At 35.5% G+C, this 19,581-nt stretch overlaps 1 protein-coding gene across 3 annotated transcripts; it reads right to left on the reverse strand.

Moving 5' to 3' along the window:
• Positions 1–2,348: 2,348 nt before the first annotated feature.
• LOC130868834 (zinc finger Y-chromosomal protein 2-like) lies at positions 2,349–18,736 on the reverse strand. Of its 3 annotated transcripts, none has more exons than XM_057760856.1 (7): positions 18,676–18,736; positions 10,325–10,876; positions 7,515–7,664; positions 6,898–7,035; positions 6,157–6,288; positions 4,668–4,808; positions 2,349–3,532 (listed from the first exon to the last, which is right to left on the reverse strand). In XM_057760856.1, exons 1-7 carry the CDS (start codon positions 18,734–18,736, stop codon positions 2,349–2,351), a joined length of 2,358 nt encoding a protein of 785 aa, XP_057616839.1. The 3 variants fall into 3 exon arrangements, with proteins under 3 accessions (XP_057616839.1, XP_057616837.1, XP_057616840.1); XM_057760854.1 differs by having other exon boundaries at positions 6,157–6,315; positions 6,892–7,035; XM_057760857.1 differs by lacking the exon at positions 6,157–6,288 and having other exon boundaries at positions 6,892–7,035.
• Positions 18,737–19,581: the final 845 nt, after the last annotated feature.

The raw sequence follows: 19,581 nt of genomic DNA on the forward strand, positions 1-19,581 counted from the left end.
AAGTAAATTGCGAGCATGGGAACCTCGTACTCTCTTCCCCCATAAGTGTCAATTTACTGTTTGATATCAAACACAATAAACATTTATTATCAGGAAGAAGTCTCATTTTATTTCTGCATGTTATTCTCAAGTACACATTTATAATGTCTCTTCACTTAAGCATTTTATGGTATTTCACAATGTGTAAAAATGAAAGATGGAATATTTAACAGGCAATTCCATTGAAATAACTCACTTCCTTTAAGACTTTGTACCTTTTATAAAGTTTTGTCTGGAACAAATTTTCTGGCTTTGCTAATCGTTAAAGAATAATTTAAAAATTAAAACCATATGGTCACAGTAAATAATGTAAGTACAATTCATTTTTATGTAAATTATCACATTTACTTTACCAAACTTTTATCACCTTTCAAAAGTCTGACTATTGTACTTAAAAATATAACAAAAAAGTGTAACTCCAGACTGTGAAAAACACAGTTTACAAAGCACTATTTAAGTTTATTTAAATTCTTATAGATAAAATTTTCACTTAAATATGTATGTTTATATTACTTCAGGAAAAAGCAAAATTCAAGATTAACCAAGTCTTAGACATAAAGAATAGACTTTTATAGAACAGAACACTGAATAGCAACTAAAATCTGAAAGGAATAAACTCAGGTGCCAAAGGTCTGAGCTTTGCTTGGCAACAACTGAATGCCCATGTATGGACTGTATTATGTATTTAGTACTGAGCTTAAATCTAACATATTTTAGAGAATGTCAAGCACCAATTATTTAGAGTTCTAATCCTATAAATATAACTTCTAAATATAAGTATCACTGGAACAGAAGAAAAAGTACAAAACCTGCCAGTAAAAGTAGAATAAAGTACCATAAGTGCCAAAGGAGCTGTTTATCAAGAAGGAAATTCCTTTTCTTAAATTTCCTACTTTTCTTCAAAATTCTGTAATAATCAAATCCAATGAGCTAGATCCATTTTATAATATGTCCGGTGAGCAGGAATATCTGTTTAAAATATTAATTCTCAAATAAGAAGTAAAAATAACCAATTAACATATATGCTATCTTTAAAAAAAAAAAACAAGCCCTCACTAAGAAAAATACAAAAAACAAAAAAGAAAGGAAGGAAGGAAGGAAGGAAGGAAGGAAGGAAGGAAGGAAGGAAGGAAGGAACAAAGAAAGGGCTGGCTGAATTGGTCACCTCCATGTTCTAACAGGACTCAGTTTGTAAAGCTATGTTTTAACAGCCTCTGAGTTTTTCAGGAATTCACAGAAAGAAATACAAAGTTGGGTCTGGATCTCCTTTCCATAAAATTTAAGGTAAAATGCAAAAATTGTACTAAAACATTGTACCTGTGAAAACACTTTAGCTTCTGCTTTTTAAATATCAAAATTAAGGATAATACCATTACTTCTACCAAGGTCCTCATTTTTCCTCTAATTACCTGAAGTTTAGTTTGTATGAATACCGAGTATACAAATAGTCCCAGGTATCTTGAGATTTTCTAAGTTAATACAAATTGAATCATTTTCATTACAGATTTAATTGTCATTGGCAGGAAGGACTGTACCTAAACTTTAAACTGCATTTCAATGACAATTTTCAAAATACGCTGTATGTCACAATATATTTCTACAAGTCAGCAAAATTCAGCCTACTCTATCTATTTCTTATTTATAGAACAAAACTACAAGGCAATATATAAAGAATTAGAAATCAAGAAAAAGCAAAAATTTTCATTAAGGTTCTCTAAGATTCTGCTATATAGGAAGGAAAAGAAAATTAAAAACAAGCAAAATCAAATGTCCACTAAAATGAAAACTAAGCCCAAAGCAAGTCAATGTCCTATAATCAGCAGTGGTAGAGACTTAAACAGAAGTTACATTGTCAAGAATTTGAAAATATTAAGTCAAGGAAATAATTTCCATAGTTTGATAATAAGACATGTCAGAAGAATCTCTCATTTATGTTGGTAATAATTCTAATAAGTATTTTGTACCAAAGTAACTTTTCAGGTTACCAATATTAAGTTTTTTTCTTAGAAAAGTACCACCAACATGAGTTAGGTAGTCGTAAGTATTATGTAAGTAAGTTAGGTAGTAAGGTTTCAAAGACAAAAAATTCAGCGTAGAATCAGAGACTATGTTGTTAAAAGAAATTTGTTTCTCTCACATAGTAAAGTTTACAGGAAATAGGATACCCTACTGAATAAAATGTAAAGGCAAATTGAAGCAATATTGTATTTGCTTAACAAACTTACAACATTAGGTCTGAACAAGAATGACTGCTTTTAAAATGAAGTTGTTGCTTCTAAGTCAACATCCCTACAGGTTAAGATATATTCTTAGGGCAGGTTAACTTCCTTATGATGTCGCAATATATGCCGATTCTTTTCTGAGGGTCTCCGGAATCCTTTCTTGCAGTACTCACAGCAGTGAGGATAGTCTTTGGTATGAATGGAGATAACATGTCGCTTAAAGCCTGAGGCATCTGTAGTGCTATATTCACAGTACTCACACTGATATACTTTCCGGCCACTGTGTGTCTTCATATGATTTTGAAGCTCACCCTGTTGTTGAAATCCCCTTTTACATCTCTTACACTTAAATGGAACATTCACTGTGTGAACTGAGAGAATATGGTGACTTAACACAAATGGATCCGGACCCTTAAAGTCACAGTGTCTACATTGGTGCATTTTTTTACTTTTGTGGGTAGCCGCATGCTTTCTGAGTTCTGAAGGCCTATGAAACCCTTTGCTGCACAACTCACACTTATGAGGGTAGTCTTTTGTGTGAACTGAAATTATGTGCCGCTTCAAATCACTTGAGTTTGAACTCTTATGGCTACAATGCAAACACTGGTACGTTTTGCTTTCTTGGTGCATTAGAGCATGTTGTTGTGCCTCTTTGGTATCTGAGAAAGTCAGGACACAGGTGTCACACTTCAATGGTATCTCTTTACTGTGCTTAGTTTTTATATGTGTTTTCAGGTTAGAAGAGTCTGCAGACCTGTACTCACAATACTGGCATCCATAAGGTTTCTCTCCAGTATGAATTCGTATGTGCTTTCTGAGCTCTGATGGGTGACGAAAACCTTTACCACACTCTACACAAACATGAGGAAATTTCTTGCTGTGGACTGCCAAAAGGTGGTGATTCAATAATGGCTGTTCATATGTTTTATATTCACAGAACTTACACTTGTACGTTTTGCTGGCTTCTTTTTCTCCATGCATTGTTTGCTGAGAACACAAAGCCCCAGCATGAGACAAATGGTTCCCAGACTCATCACATTCTGTGTCCTTTCCTGTCTTACTGGCCAGCTGGTGGCTCTCAATGTGATTATGAAAACTTATCTTCTTCTTGGTACTGTAATCACAGTCAGTACAGTGGTATTTTTTATTAGCAAGGTGTTCAGGATGGTTTTTCACATGACTTTTCAAGAAACTTTTTGACTTAAATTTCTTTCCACAAAACACGCAAGGGTAGACAGCTAAGGGTTGTCCATCAGGACCAACAATTATTGCTAAGAAATGGAAAGAAACAAAGAAAAATAATCAAACCTCACACTTTTAGTTTCTTCATTAAGCCTAAAGTATGTTTCCTGGAATGTATCAATTTTTTTAACATTCTTTTCACCACTTTCAACATACATATTGCAATCATAAGAAAGAACTGGATCCAATATGATGGGATGAATTTCTTTTCCAGTTTTTTTTAAAGGAAGCTTCAAAGAAGCCTTAAATTACAGTCCTACTCAAAATAATTTGTAAGTAAAGTTAACCGTTTAATTTAGTTATTATAACCCAAACTTTCAATAATCAATGACATTCTTCAACAACAGCCACAAATTTAAATATGTAAAGCTGTGTTCTCCCTATACACATGTCCCCAAAACCATCCACGAAAAGAATACATTCTGCTAACAATTAAAAGTGCTTTCCTGTTTCCCTAAGAGAAGTCCTTTTAGGGGGGTAAGTGGGCATTGTGACAACATGGCTTCTCCTTTGGCATGTTTAATTGTGATGTTTAACAGACATCCTTGCAGTTTAAGATGACACTTTTAAAATAAAATTCTCTCATAATGAAAAAAAAAAAAGATAGAAGTCCTTTTAAATTTTAAATGCTCTGCTGGTAGTAAAGGTCTGTGACCAAGGTATTGAAGGGAGGGAGGCAGAAGGATAACAAATTCATTGCCAGCTTGAGCTCCAAAGGAAGAATTTGCCTTCAAACAAAACACAGAAATAAAAGCCCATAAAAACTTGATTATTTTATATTCACTTTAAATAAACTAACAGTCAAGTAACATGATTCATGTCAATAATGACAGATACTTTGAGTAAGGTGGGTTGCCATTAGTTTGCAGTCAGTCTTGGCTAAAGTACGAGACCCCACCAAAATAGAGTAACACAGCTTATAGGTATCTTTTCTGTTCAAACAAAATAACCAGAGAGTTAAGTTCCTTCTTCTTAACATCTGATCTATAGCCTGTCAGTAAAACTATCAATGAATGGAAACTTTTATTTTCAAATTTAATGCATCAAAGCCATCTGGGATCAGGCAGTCAAAAAACCATCATTACACTTTTGTGGATATACAACAGCATTTCCTCATATAGTCTGCAGAACACCCTATACCATGGAATCTTTTTTCTTTCTTACCAGGTGGATAGTGCCTGGATTCAGGTCTTCTCTGTTTCTTTGGTTTTCGTTTAGGCAGTGTGTCAAGGTCACGTGACTCATCTAGGTGCAGGACAGCACTTGCAGTGACATTCTGGTTTTCAGTTTCATCAGAATTATTACCTAACAATGGACATCAAAAACATACAAATTACAAAACTAGGGATTCTTTATTAACTACTACAATGAAATGTAAAACCTGATACCCAATTATAACAGAAACTTCTGTTTTATGTAATGCACGTATGAGCACATTTAGTTGACAACCATGGAAATAAAACCTAACATATGCATCTAACAGTCTGTGAAAACTGTAAAGACACAAGCCAATAGAAGAGAAAAGAAAACAAACTCCAAGTAGAAATTCTCTGTACTTTTAATTAGGTAAAAATTAAAGTAAAATTTGAACTATATAAGTTCTCCATACTTTTTAAATCACTGACTGCATTACTTTATATTTGTGAAATCTTAAGACCTCAGAAACCATTTCTCCATAAAGAGATAACAGACTAGAGAGATAGCTTAGTTGATAAAGGACTTACATGAGGATTTGTACTTGAACCCTACACACCCTGTTAAAAGCAGCAAACCAAACAAAAAAGGGATGAATATAAAGGTGCATATTTATAATCTCATCATGAAAAAGGCTGAGACATGTGGTCCTGGCAGGCCAGCCAATCAGTCTGCTCAAGCCAAATAAGAGGCTCTCACTCAAAAATCAAGGTCTCTCTTTAAAAAATAAAACAAGGTCTCCTGAGAAACAAATACATAAGGTTATCCTTTAGCCTCTGTCGTGTAGTGAAAAGCTTGTTAAGACACAGGATGCTTTAAAGGGAGGTGAAACATTACATCCTGAAGGGAAGGTCCTTAAGCTCAGCAAGGATACAAATCAAAAGCTTCAGGAAGTCCCTGGAAACTGATTAGTCACTCAGACTGCACTCCTTTATCTTCAAACATATTTAGGCAGTTAGGAAAGTAAAGAGAACTGTCAGACAGGATGGACTACTTTGAAGAGGCTCAGATCAGCCATACTACCTGGAAGAGAGTCACATCTTAGTTGCCTGGAAATCCACTCTACAACCTGTCAAAATGCCTACAGGTTACATGATAAATTCCAGGTTTCCAGCTTTCATTTGCCATGCTTTGGTAGGTTTGTGACAGTGTTATCTATCTGTCTTTGAACCATTTCTGTTCTTGTAGGTAACTACAGATTCCTAAAAATAACTTCAACCAACTCACTGGTTCACCATGTGAGACTTTGGTTGTATCCATACTTTGGTCTCTGTCACTGTTTCCCTATCTGGGATGACTAGACATTTCTTAACATCTCCCAAGGACTAATGTTACACAAGTGTCTCTACATACATGAGCACGTTTTTGCATCCACATTCATACACATCCCCACATAGATATACACCATACCACAAACAGGGTAAGTAAATCTGTACTAAATCTTTAAGCTGTTACTTACCATAGGCTGCTGTCCATGCACTAGGCAAGAAAGCCGACTTCATATCACTATCATCCATCTGTTGTTGTTCATGCACAGTAGTAGCTGCTGCTGTGCCACCAGTGTCATCATCTCCAACAATCACTTCCATATAAACCTCATTTGTTATTTCAGCAACATCTAAGCACAAATTATTAAGTACTTTTGTGACTAGGAATATCACACTTTTAGCAATAAATAATTTATTAATATAAAACATCATAGTAAATATTCAATGAAGATTGGGTGTATTTCACTTTTTATCTCAATTTATTATTTCTGCTTATTTATTTCATTCTTAAGATAAGTTCCTACATAATAATCTCAGGGTATTCTGGAATTCAATTTACCATCCCAAATCCTCCTCCTTCAGTCTTTCAAGTGCCTAGATTACAAGTGAATGTAACCACGCCTTGGTTTTTATTTATTTGTTTGCTTATTTTGATTTTGAGACAAAGTTTCTCTGTGTAAACAGCCCTAGCTGTTTCCTGCCTCCTGAGTGCTGGGATTAAAGGCGAGTACCATCACAGTCTGACTGGTGCCTATTTATTTCTTAAAGCCAACAATTTAAAATACATTAAAAGATACTGATGTTCTTTTTTATATCACAGCATGATAGCCTTTATAAAAGGGATGTTGCTATATGACTTGCATTAAAAAGAATCAGAGCTTATAGAAACATAAACCATCTCCATTCAAAGTGAGCCATGTACTTACTATAATCTTTCTCTTCCTGCTGAGGGTCATTGACAGTCATATGAACCATTTTGTCTTTGGGAACATGAATACTACTGTTCTGATCATGTAGTTCATTTCCATCGTCATTTTTAGTCTCACTCTCTGATATGTCTCTAGTTTGTCCTAAAAGAAAACACGCTATGAGAATTAATGTGCAACTTCATTTATTTGACTTAGTAGGCTTATCATTTTTATATTTGCATATTATCTTAGAAATGTCTTAAACTTTAAACAAGCTTTCAAACTTTCCAACCTAAATAGTTTTTTTTTAAATCAGGTTCTGTACATACATACATTCATTACAGTATAGGCAGGCATATTGCTTTGAATTTGAAACCAACCTTGTGTACAGAGTAAGTTCCAGGCCAGCCTGGGCTACACCTGAGACCCTGCCTCAAAAACACAAAAGCAAACAAACAAAAAATCAGAAGAATCACACTGTATAATATAAACAACATATATATGTTACTTATATATGTTTTAATATATAATATTATATATTATAGTATTATATATACACTATATGTAATATAATATGTATGTAATATAACAGAATATTATAGATGATAGATAGATGGACAAGACAAAGTTTTCCTCCTTACCTAGGTCATCTTCTCTGGGGTCAGCTTTTAAAATGTACACCTTGATAACTTCAGGACATGTGTCATCCAATGTACAAGGATCAGTTTCTGGCTCTGCATGAATGCTAACTTCAGTTGAATCTTCAGGATCTGTTTTGTCAGTGTCATCCACTAAATGGACAGGAAATGCATTGTAAATCTTCACAGCAGAGTTAGAAACAAAATGTGACTGCTTTTTCCTTTCTGAAACAGAGTTGAAGTGGCCCTGACAAGTTTGGTCAGCATTTGATAAAAGTACTTGCTCTCCAAGTCTGACAGCCTGCATTTGATCCCTAGAACCAGTAACAGGAAAGAACTGACTTGTGAAAATTTATCTTCTAATCTCGACCTATGTAATCAAACAAGCATACTTTCTCTTTCCCATCTCACACATACACACTATACACACACTAATAAGTAAATTTACAAAGAAGGTAGTTAAATGGTTAAGAGCACTTGCTATTCTTAGAGAGGACCAAAGTCTGGTTCCCAGTATCCAAATAGGCAACTGACAAACTTTGGTTCCAGGGGGATGCCCCCTTCTGTCTCCATGGACACAGCACAGATATACTGTACACTCAAACACAAACACACACACACACACACACACTATTAGGTAGAAAAATAGAGGGAAGCAAAATATCTAATATATAAAAGGAGACTAAATAAATCTTTAAAACACATATTATCTAACCTGATACATAAAATTTAAATGCAATAAACACCTTTTCCTTCTTTTCAAGAATGTACTGGGGTTTGAACTCAGGTTTATCTGCTATACATGTCTGCTCCACCCACATGCAATTAATGCTTATGAAAATACTTCTATAAGTAATAAAATATTAAGATAAAATGATTTACAATAATCCGAACTCTTGGTATAACTCCAAAGTTATGAAGAATAATGGAAGAGCATATTGTCTCAATTATTCATCTATAAATAACAGTATCAACATGAAAAGTCATTTAACAGTACTCTTCATGTAAACATTTTCTTACGGGCACCAGATACATATATGGTACACAAGACATACATGTAGGCAAAACACCTATAACACATAAAGTAGTAATTTCAAAAAGTTGCCAAAGTTTTTAAAAACAAAACCAAATCAAACCCAACAAAAATAAATGTGCTGTGTTGATGATGGAACTCAGGCTTTAGACTTAGAAGGTAAACATGCTTAGTAGGTAAGCTTCCACTTAGCTATATACCAACCCCTATTTCTTCAACTTTGCTTAGACAATGAAAAGAAACTCCTGATATGATGTATATTATTTAAGAAAAAAACTTTAAAATGAAATAACCATGCCCTTAAAATTATATCACTTCAACTGTTCAAAGAAAATACATTATGCTGAATGTATTTTCATATAAATAAAATGACAAAAATCTAAGAGTGAGGAAAACAATGTTGTCTTGAAATAAAATTTGCAATAACTGCAATGAAAACACCTTGCTAGCATAGTGATTATTCTATAACCTACCTGCCTTGTCTTCATTCTAGCATAGAAAGATACCATAATCATACACCTACAAGCTTACTAAAACTTGTTTTAACACTGTGCTGAATAGTTTTGTGCCAACTCAACACAAGCTAAAGTCGTCTGAGAGGAGGGCTTCTGTTAAGAAAATGCCTACACAATATTGATATGTACACGGATCTGTAACCATTTTATTATTAGTAATTGATGGAGGAGGGTCCAGTTCATTGTGGGTGGTCCTGGGTTCTGTAAGAAAGCAGGCTGAGAAAACCACAAGGAACAAACCAGTAGGCAGCTTTCCTTCATGGACTCTGCATCAGATCCTGCCTCCAGGATCTCACCCATTTGAGTTCCTGTATTGATTTCCTTCAATGATGAACAAGGATATATTAGTGTACACGTAATAAACCCTTTCCTATCCAAGTATTTTTTTGTCATGCATATCATTGCAGTAAAAGATACCCTAATCAAAATATAAAACCTACAAATACATACTATTAACACTATTTTAAAAAGAAAAAAATAACACAAGTGTTAGTGGCCTCATACTTAACTATATAAGCATAAATTGATACTAAAAGTGATAACCACATATGACTTAAAAAATACCAAACAGTTTTGTTAGACAAAAAGACCTAAATCCTAGAAGACAAAAGGGAAATGAGGTGAAGAAATAGCTTGATAAAGAACAGCCCAAACCTACAAATATGATTTATATAAAACCCATAAAATTATAAGAATAAAAGGGCTCAAATGTAGAGACAACATAATTTTACTGGCCAAAATAAGGAAGAAACTATCTTTTGGTGTTTGAAATGAGGTGTCACTATGAAACTATAGCTGGACTTTGAGAATTGATGATCTTCCCTTCTTTAAACCCTTAGTGCTAGCAGACAGGAGGAGGATTCTTGAAGCTTACTGATGAGCCAGTCTAACGGAACTGATCAGTCACCTTCAAGTACACTGAGTCATCTTAGTCTCAAAGAAAAAAGGTATAGAAAAGCCAAGGATAGAAATTGTGTTAATCTCTAACTTCCACATTCAAGAATACACCTGCGATTGTGCACCTGAATGTACATACACAAACAAGTATGTATATTTACATATAAAACAAAACAGAAAAACATTTCATTGATAATTCAGGCATGTTGGCACACACTTAAAACTCTGGTACTTATCAGTGTCAGACAAGAGAATCAGAAGCAGAAGTTCATGTTCAGCATAGAGTGTAGTGAGACCCTGTCTAAAGCAAAACAAGCAGAAACAAACAAAACAAAAAGGTTTGATAATCACTGTAGCTAAAGACTTACAAAAAATTATAAAATAGTACTCACAGTTGACTTGGATGTTATCTTGCTGCTCCAAAGGTATACCATTGGAATCTAAGACTGCTTCAGAAGCACAATCTGCTACTAATATTTCTGAAATGTCAGCTGTCAGAGGATCACTGATGACTTCTGCTTCTACTACGCTATCATGAATCACATGCTCAATATGTTCCACGTCAGACATGTGCAAAGCTTCACTCATCAACACATGTTCAGGCATAATCAATGAGGTTGATGTAATACTAGAACCTAAAATGTCTGGAACTTGGAACTGTGCTAAAGACAATTCTTCAGTTATATCTAAATCAAGCACTTGCTCAGGAATGATAATGTTATCACATATATCTGTTTCCTCTAAAATAGGTGAATAACAAACATCTTCAATAACAAAGTTTTCAATACCATCTTGGATTATAATTGAGTCTGGCTCATCAGGAAAAAAATTTTGAACAGTTACATCTGAATTGGATAAAAAAACAGTTTCTTGTACTTCCAAAATATACTGATCACCATCCATGTGTATTGTATCATCTCCTTAAAAATTAAAATTGAAAAGACAATTTTCAGGTAAGCATACATATCTCCAAGTACATTGTTTTAAATTTTTTTATTATTAATTAATTAATTATTTAATTTAATTATTAAAGATTTCTGCCTCTTCCCCGCCACCACCTCCCATTTCCCCCCCTCCCCCAATCAAGTCTTCCTCCCTCCTCAGCCCAAAGAGCAATCACATTCCCCTGCCCTGTGGGAGGTCCAAGGACCACCAACATCCATCCAGGTCTATTAAGGTGAGCATCCAAACTACCTAGGCTCCCACAAAGCCATTATGTGCAATAGGATCAAAAACCCATTGCCATTGTTCTTCAGTTCTCAGTAGTCCTCATTGACCGCTATGTCAGGGAGTCCGGTTTTGTCCCATGCTTTTTCAGACCCCGGCCAGCTGGCCTTGGTGAGTTCCTAATGGAACATCCCCATTGTCTCAGTGTGTCTATGAGGCAGAGAAACCCTGTCTCGGAAAAAAAAAAAAAAAAAAAGGCCGGGCGGTGGTAGCGCATGCCTTTAATCCCAGCACTTGGGAGGCAGAGGCAGGTGAATCTCTGTGAGTTCGAGACCAACCTGGTCTATAAGAGCTAGTTCCAGGATAGGCTCCAAAGCCACAGAGAAACCCTGTCTCGAAAAAAAAAAAAACAAAAAAAAAATTTCTATGAGGAAAACACACACTATTGCCTTGGTATTAAGTGAGCTATGTAAGAAAAAGTAATTAACAAAAGAACTTAAAAATCTTAGCTTCCACCAACAAAAAAGCAGCAAATCTGGGAAAACCAATTTTAGGATAGTCATAGAGGAAAAGTATTTAGAAAAGAAATTTTAAGGTATCAATATAACGTGTTGAAAATGTCAATTTAACATTTTGTTAAAATGTTAAATGAAATGTTATGATTAAGTAAAAAGTGAACAATACAATTTAGAAAGCAAAACTTTTCTGAAGTTTCAATTCCCTTTACCATATTTTATCACTAAGACAAACCACTTAATTTTTATCCTCTTTCTTTCCTTAAAATTTTTATTTCTCCATCTTGTTTTTGAGAAGTAGCATCTATAGCTTAGTCTGTGATACTGCCAACTATAAATAAAGTCATCTTTTGTGGAAGTAAGATTAAAACATTCAAGGTATAAATGAAAAGTGAGGCAAAGTCCACAGTTATGGACAACAGACAACTGGCTGAAAAAGATATCTCACTGGATAGTTAAATGAATGAAACTACTGCTGTCTTTCAGGAATTAGATGTCTTTTTTTTGGTTTTTTTTTTTTTTTTTCGAGACAGGGTTTCTCTGTGGCTTTGGAGCCTGTCCTGGAACTAGCTCTGTAGACCAGGCTGGTCTCGAACTCACAGAGATCCGCCTGCCTCTGCCTCCCGAGTGCTGGGATTAAAGGCGCGCACCATCATCGCCCGGCTCAGGAATTAGATGTTAAGGACATTGGAGGTGGGACATAGACCAATATGCATTTAGATATAAGCTATATATCTGCAGTATTCCCTTTAGTTCTTCCTTTAAAGTATCAATTTTCCAAATCCCACAGAAGTTTTTTAGACTAAAACTAATACAATTTCATTCTGTAGTTAAGGAATGAAAGTAAAATGAGTGAGCCATTGAAAACTCATTGAGATTAAATGATTTAACCAGAACCACAAAACTGGCACATAATAATGACATTCAGTAAATTCTGTTCAGACTGTAAGTCACAAATGGAAACAGAATTTGCATTATGGAGGGAAGGATGTATAAAACAAGAAAATGTAACATAAAAAATCAAATAGCAGGACAATTCTAACTTATAGAAAAACCAAATGTAGGGCCCTCCTACGTTAAATGTCATTTGCATGATAGACAGCATTTAGTAACAAAAGAACTAGATAAAAGCCCAAATTTATGTACATGTAAGTTGTGACTTTGGGCAAATCATTTAACCTCTGAATTTCAGTATCCTCTTTAAATTAGGATAGTGGTACCTGTCAGGCATGTCATAGGAGAGAGATGTTGTTCAAATGGGAATGTATGCAAAGCATCCTGAAAAACTATAAAAAGACTTTTTATTACTATGATGACAGTGAAAATTTATCTATAATACACACTATTATAGATAAATAACTTTAAGTATTAATTATCTAGACTAAAACATAATTGCTCTCCAATCTGCTACTTAACCCAAGTTCTAAGATTACATATGGTAAGGCAAGGCAAACTAAGAGTTCTGAAGTTTTTCTTCAAATAACTTAATCTCCTGTTTTTGAAGTATTATGTTTCAATATGTTATGAAAAATTAATTATAAATTGCATTGCCTATTAAAATCTGAAACCAACAAAACGTGATTCAAAGGACTATGAAAGACACAGAGAAAACTTAGAAAGGTTAGTAAGAAAAGTTCAATAAAAGTAAATTGATAAAATTGTTATGAATAGGTACATATTTTCTTTTTGTTTGTTTGTTTGTCGAGACAGGGTTTCTCCATAGCTTTTTTTTTTTTTTTTTTTTGGTTTTTTCGAGACAGAGTTTCTCTGTGGCTTTGGAGCCTGTCCTGGAACTAGCTCTGCAGACCAGGCTGGTCTCGAACTCACAGAGATCCGCCTGCCTCCCGAGTGCTGTGATTAAAGGTGTGCGCCACCACCGCCCGGCGTTACATATTTTCTTATAGAGCGTTTTATAATATGGCAAATGCAGAATGAATAGTAATCTGAAACTTCATTACTCAAACTTCATGAATAATTTTCCATATACAGTTTGGGGATGAAAATAAACTATCCTCCTGACGCAAACTTTTTTTTATAGGGGGAGCATGTGAACCAGAAGGTTGTAAAAGAAATATGGGATAAACACAAAAGTGTTGGAAAATGCCTAAATTGATTAAGTAAATAGTAGGGAAATGACAAAATCCATGATCGAAGATCTAAGACTAAGAGTGATAAAATGATTTTGTTATATGTAGTAATAATGAGAAGCCAGGTGTGGCAGTGCACACCTTTAATTCCAACATTTGGGAGACAGACATGGAAGATCTCTGTAAGTTTGGGGCCAGCCTGGTCTACAATGTGAATTCCAGGAGAGTCAAAGCTATTATTCCATCCATCACATTCCATAATGCAAATATGTTCACAATATAAAAATCACATTCCCATGAATGTGGAAAGTTTTGGCTTATCCAATGTGAATTTTTTAAATGTAATCCAAGTAAATGAATTTAAGGTCATGGATAGGATGAGTGTACCCAGTCTAAAAAGATGAATTGGAATTTTACAAGACAATGTAGAGAGGCAAGTTTCCTGCAGACAGGCTGCTCCAACACTACCTGCCCCTCACTGACAGAACCCTGTAAGCTACAAGGACCACTTTTGTCTACAAACCCACCCATCCCCTGACCTCAGAGGAACTCTGAACCACATGTTGCAGCTGCACACAGAAAACAAAGAGGTGAGTGATCAGCCAGCCGGACACCTCACTCTCTAGACCCTCCATACCAGGGCAAAACTGAGGGCTCCTCCCCCATAGGCTCACCTTCCCTAGACAGCAGCAGGCAAGTTTCCTGCAGGTAGGCTGCTCCAACTCCCCTATATAGATCAGACCTTGAAAGCTAGCTACAAGGCCCACTCAACCCCAAACCCACCCATCCCTTGTCACCTCAGAGAAATTCTGAACCACAAGCTGCAACTGCACACAAGGGACCAAGAGGTAGGTTGTCAGTCAGCCAGCTGTACTCCCCTGCTCACTAGGCCTTTGGTACTAGGACAAAACCCAGGGCCACCACCCACCTGCCTCAGCTTCATAAGCTAGCCTTCGGGCAAGTTTTCTGCAGGTAGGCTGTTCCAACACCCCGATCCCATCTATCAGACTCTGTGACCAAGAGGTGAAGGATCAAGCCAGCCAGCTGGACACCCCACACCCTAGGCCCTCCATACAGCGGCAAGACCCCGGGCCCTCCCCTACCTGCCTCAGCTTCCTAGACAGCAGCAGGCAAGCATCAACACACTCCCTATCCCACCACTCATCGACAGAACCCTGTAAGCTACAGGCCCACTCTGCCCACAAACTCACCCAACCCTGGTTGACCTCAGAGGAACTCTGAACAACGGGCTGCAAATGCACACTGAGGACAAAGGGCAGAGGAGGCAAAGATAGATTTCAGTGGCTACCTAGAGACACAGACAGCGACTGCAAGGATTGAACCAAGAAGCAAAGATACTGCCAGTACAAACTGGTGGAAGAGATGGGTAGGTGCCAATGCAAAAATTCATTCAACAAACTAAATGCAACATTGGTAACACCAGGACCCAGAGGTCATACAGCAGGAAGACCTGATCATCCCGACCTAGAAGAAGCAAAGTATCTTAAATATAACTTTATGAAGATGAAAGAGACCCATAAACAGGAAATGAAAAATTCCTTAAAGAAATGGAGGAAAAGACCAACAAAAGTTTGAAAGAAAACAATAAATCTCTTAAAGAAATTTAAGAAGACCAAGAGAAAGCAAACAAACAGGTGAAGGAAATAGCTCAAGAATTTAAAACTGAAATAGAGGCAATAAAGAAAACAGAAACCTAAGGAATTCGAGAAATGAAAAATCTGGGTATATAAACACAAACTACCAATGCAAGCATAACCAGCAGAACATAAAAGATGGAAGAGAGAATCTCAGGTGTTAAAAATACTGTAAAGAAAATAGATTTATCAGTCAAAGAAAACATTAAATCCAACAAACACTTAACACAAAACATCCAGAAAATATTGGATACTATGAAGAGAACAAATTTAAGAATAACAGGGATAGATGGAGAAGAACTCTAGCTCAAGGGCACAGAAAATATATTAATAGAAGAAACCTTCCCCAACCTGAAGAAGGATGTGCCTATGAAAATACAACAAGTAGAAATTCCTAGGAAAAAGTAGTTATTCTTGTAACAGTATCTTACAAAATAGTTTTTTAGTCAAAATTAGACAGAAAATGTAAAATAGCTCACTTCATACTAATTAAGAGAACAATCCATCCAGAGAACAATGATATGCTCCAAACAGAGATGCAACTGAAGTTCATAAATAAATTCCAATAAATACAAATTCACAGATTAACATAGTATAATAGTAGTAGATGATTTCAATACTTCATTCTAATCAATTACCAGGTCTTTCTGACAAAAAAATTAAGGCTGTATTAGCCAGAAATGTCATAGAACAACAGGAATCTAAAATACTTGACCCAAAACAGCAGGATCCACATTTTCTTCAGAAGGCCATAAACTTCCTCTATAAAGCATGTCTTAACAATTACAAGAAATTTAAACAAAACATATATTCTATTTGGTCAAATGGAGTAAAGCCTCAAACTAATGTAGATTAAACAGTCTGCTACTGAATGATGAAAAGACAACTGAATGATTAAGGAGAAATACAAAAGTTCCTGGGTCAAAACAAAAGCACAAACACAACCAAACTAAATCTATAGGATAAAAACAATGAATGTAGTCCTAAAAGGGAAGTTTATAGGTCAGTTTGCCTATATTAAAAAATCAGATCTCACCAATAATTTAATGATATACATTACATCTCTGAAAAGACACAGATAAGGAAATAAAACTGACGGAGATCCTCAACAGAGCATTGGACTGAGCTCTCAAGGTCCAGATGAAGAGCAGAAGGAGGGAGAAGACAAGCAAGGAAGTCAGGACCGCGAGGGGTGCGTCCACCCACTGAGACAGTGTGCCTGTTCTAATGGGAGCTCACCAAATCCAGTTGGACTGGGTGTGATCAAACCGGACTCCCTGAACGTGGCTGACAAGGAGGGCGGACTGAGAAGCCAAGGACAATGGCACTGGGTTTTGACCCTACTGCACGTACTGGCTTTGTAGGAGCCTAGCCTGTTTGGATGCTCACCTTCCTAGACCTGGATGGAGGGGAGAGGACCTTGGACTTCCCACAGGGCAGGGAACCCTGACTGCTCTTAGGACTGGAGAGGGAGGGGGAGGAGAGGGGAGAAATGGGAGGGAAATGGGAGGAGGTGTACATTTTTGAATTGGAAAAATAAAAAGAAAGAATGAAAGAAAGAAACAATAAGACACTTTCATTGCATTATAAAAAATTAACAAAGTGGAAATAAAAAACCAAAGAATAATGTATCAAGAAGAACAAGAAAAGATCAAAAGCTAAGAGCAACTGACAACAGATGTGGGGTGAGAATCTTCTTGTTTCCTTATGTCTGGCAGCTAGTGGGTTAGCCCTACTTTAGTGTATGTTCTTTTTTCAATGATTTTTTATTTTATTTTACATTCCAATCACAGTTCTCCCTCCCACCCATCTCACCTCCCCACAACCTACCCCTATCCACTCCTATGTTTTCATACCTATCCCATGCAGGCAACAAAATGTAGATTTGGTGTAAAGTGTGTACATGTGCCTGAGAGCATATATGTATGTGTGCTTCTCTCTCTCTCTCTCTCTCTCTCTCTCTCTCTCTCTCTCTCTCTGTGTGTGTGTGTGCTTGTTCACTCATGCAACATATCTGTAAAATAGTAGATGATTAAAAGGTAGCAAAGGGAAGAATATCCTGGCATAGTGGTATATTATTTGTGTTTTAATAAATAAATCTTTCCGGAAGCTCAGTGCAAAGCAGCCCCACTTGTCAGTCATACAGATCAGGCTGGGGTGACACACCTTTATTCCTAGTCATAGGAACTGGGTAATAGTGGTGTACGCCTTTAATCCCAACACTAGAGAGCAATATAAAATGGGAGGAGACAGATCTCATTCAGTCTCAATCTGAGGATTCATAGTCCTGGCAGAGTAAGATCGTTCCTAGTGGCTTGGCTGTTTTGCTTTTTTGATCTTCAAGCTGAACCTAAATATCTGTCCCTAAGGTTTTATTATTCGTGTTACATCAGGGGAGTTGGAGGAGGGTAGTATAAAATGAGAAGACAAAGAAAGTTCCCTCCAAATTGTCCACACTAATACTAATAACACTATAAATGTATAATGTAGAATGAAAAATAAAGAATTTGGCAAATGGACTTAAGGTACAGTCCTAAAAGTGGAAGACGACTTTAAACCACTTCCTTCTGTAAAGCAAGAAATGAAATGAGGGCTTCCTCTAGAAGCAAAGATAACTAGCTCTGGATATCAAATTAGAAGGAAAAATGACCTTTTTCACAATTGCAAGGAATTATAAATGACCAATGTAGGTTCTTCCTGAAATTTCTTCCAGAAGAATGTACACATACTATTTTGAACTTGTTATACTATTTGTCAACTTGTTATATACTATTTGTCAACAGCAATTGAACACCTCAGTGTTTGTGTTTTTGAGTTAAAGAATTTTATTGTAAATTTCCTTTATAGGGGAGTATATTGTGGAAATATACCAATGCAACAACAACAAAAAGCACCTCAAATCACAACTAGTAGGTTTTTAATGTGTAAGTTGGACATAATAAGAATTAAGTGAAACTGGACCAGTTAGATGGTTTTGCGGGGAAAAGTTCTACCAAGCCAGATTAACTGGGATCCCTGAGACCCAACTGGTAGAAGAAGAGAACCAAATCCTACAGTCCTCTAACTACACACAATATGCTATACACATGCATGTTCACACACAATGAATAAAAATAAATGTTAATAAAAAGCATAATAAGTGAAATTAGCAGTAAGACCTGGGTAACTGACAACAATGAGCTTTTGGCCAGATAGTAAGGTAAGTAGGATATCATATTAAATATGGTGACACATTTTGTTAATAGCAATTCTAAATCTAGTAGATAAGAATTAAAATAACCAAGAAAGAATATACCTATTCCATCATAAAATGGGTTTTCTTCTTGTTTGGTCAATTCAAACTCATCTTCATCCATGGCCTTAAGTTCTCATTTAAGTCAGTTCCTAAACCAGAGAAGATAGTAATTATTTTACAAATAAATTATCAGAATATCAAAAACTGATTTCTTTTCTATCACATATTAAAATGTTATCATATTTGTATTCCTGAAAAACCCATTATCAATAGCCTATCAACTTATAATAAGAAAGGATTTTTCAGAATAAGACATACAAACATCTCTTAGACCTAGGTAAGCTCCTCTTGTCTACTAGTGGGAACCTAATGTTATATTAGGGCTCAGATTAATCCATTTTGTAAATTCCCAGGGAATTTCTGCAAGATTTCATTACAATGGTAAATTTAAGATAGTCTCCAATTTGGCTCAATTATAATTTCAATTATGAATTTCACCACATTATAAAATAGTAAAAATTCAAATTCCAAATTCTTTAAGGCATCTTTATACAAATGCCTGTTCACTGACATTGAGATTACAGAAAAAGTATGTTTGTAAGATTCTGTACTTTTTATTAATCCTTTCATTAATCATCAGTTATAAAAAGAAACTATAAATTACCATTTAATTTATACTCACATAAGAATTATTTTAATTGTTAAAATTTTGACAAGTAAACAGAATTGAAAGTCATTTTCTAAATTTGGTGTAGACTAAGCAAGAGAAATAGACAGTTTACTTAGCAAAAATCAAACACAAAGTATCTGTATTATATTTTAAAGCAACAGAAGAAATTATTTTTGTTTTTATGCAAACACATTACAACTTTCTTGTGTCAACCCAATATTTAGTTTAAAATTTGTTTATTATTTTTATATGTCTTTGTGTGGGTGTTAGTAACACAGTATTAATGTTTGGGTCAG

This window comes from Chionomys nivalis, chromosome Y, assembly GCF_950005125.1.
Source record: "Chionomys nivalis chromosome Y, mChiNiv1.1, whole genome shotgun sequence".
Taxonomy (NCBI): domain Eukaryota; kingdom Metazoa; phylum Chordata; class Mammalia; order Rodentia; family Cricetidae; genus Chionomys; species Chionomys nivalis.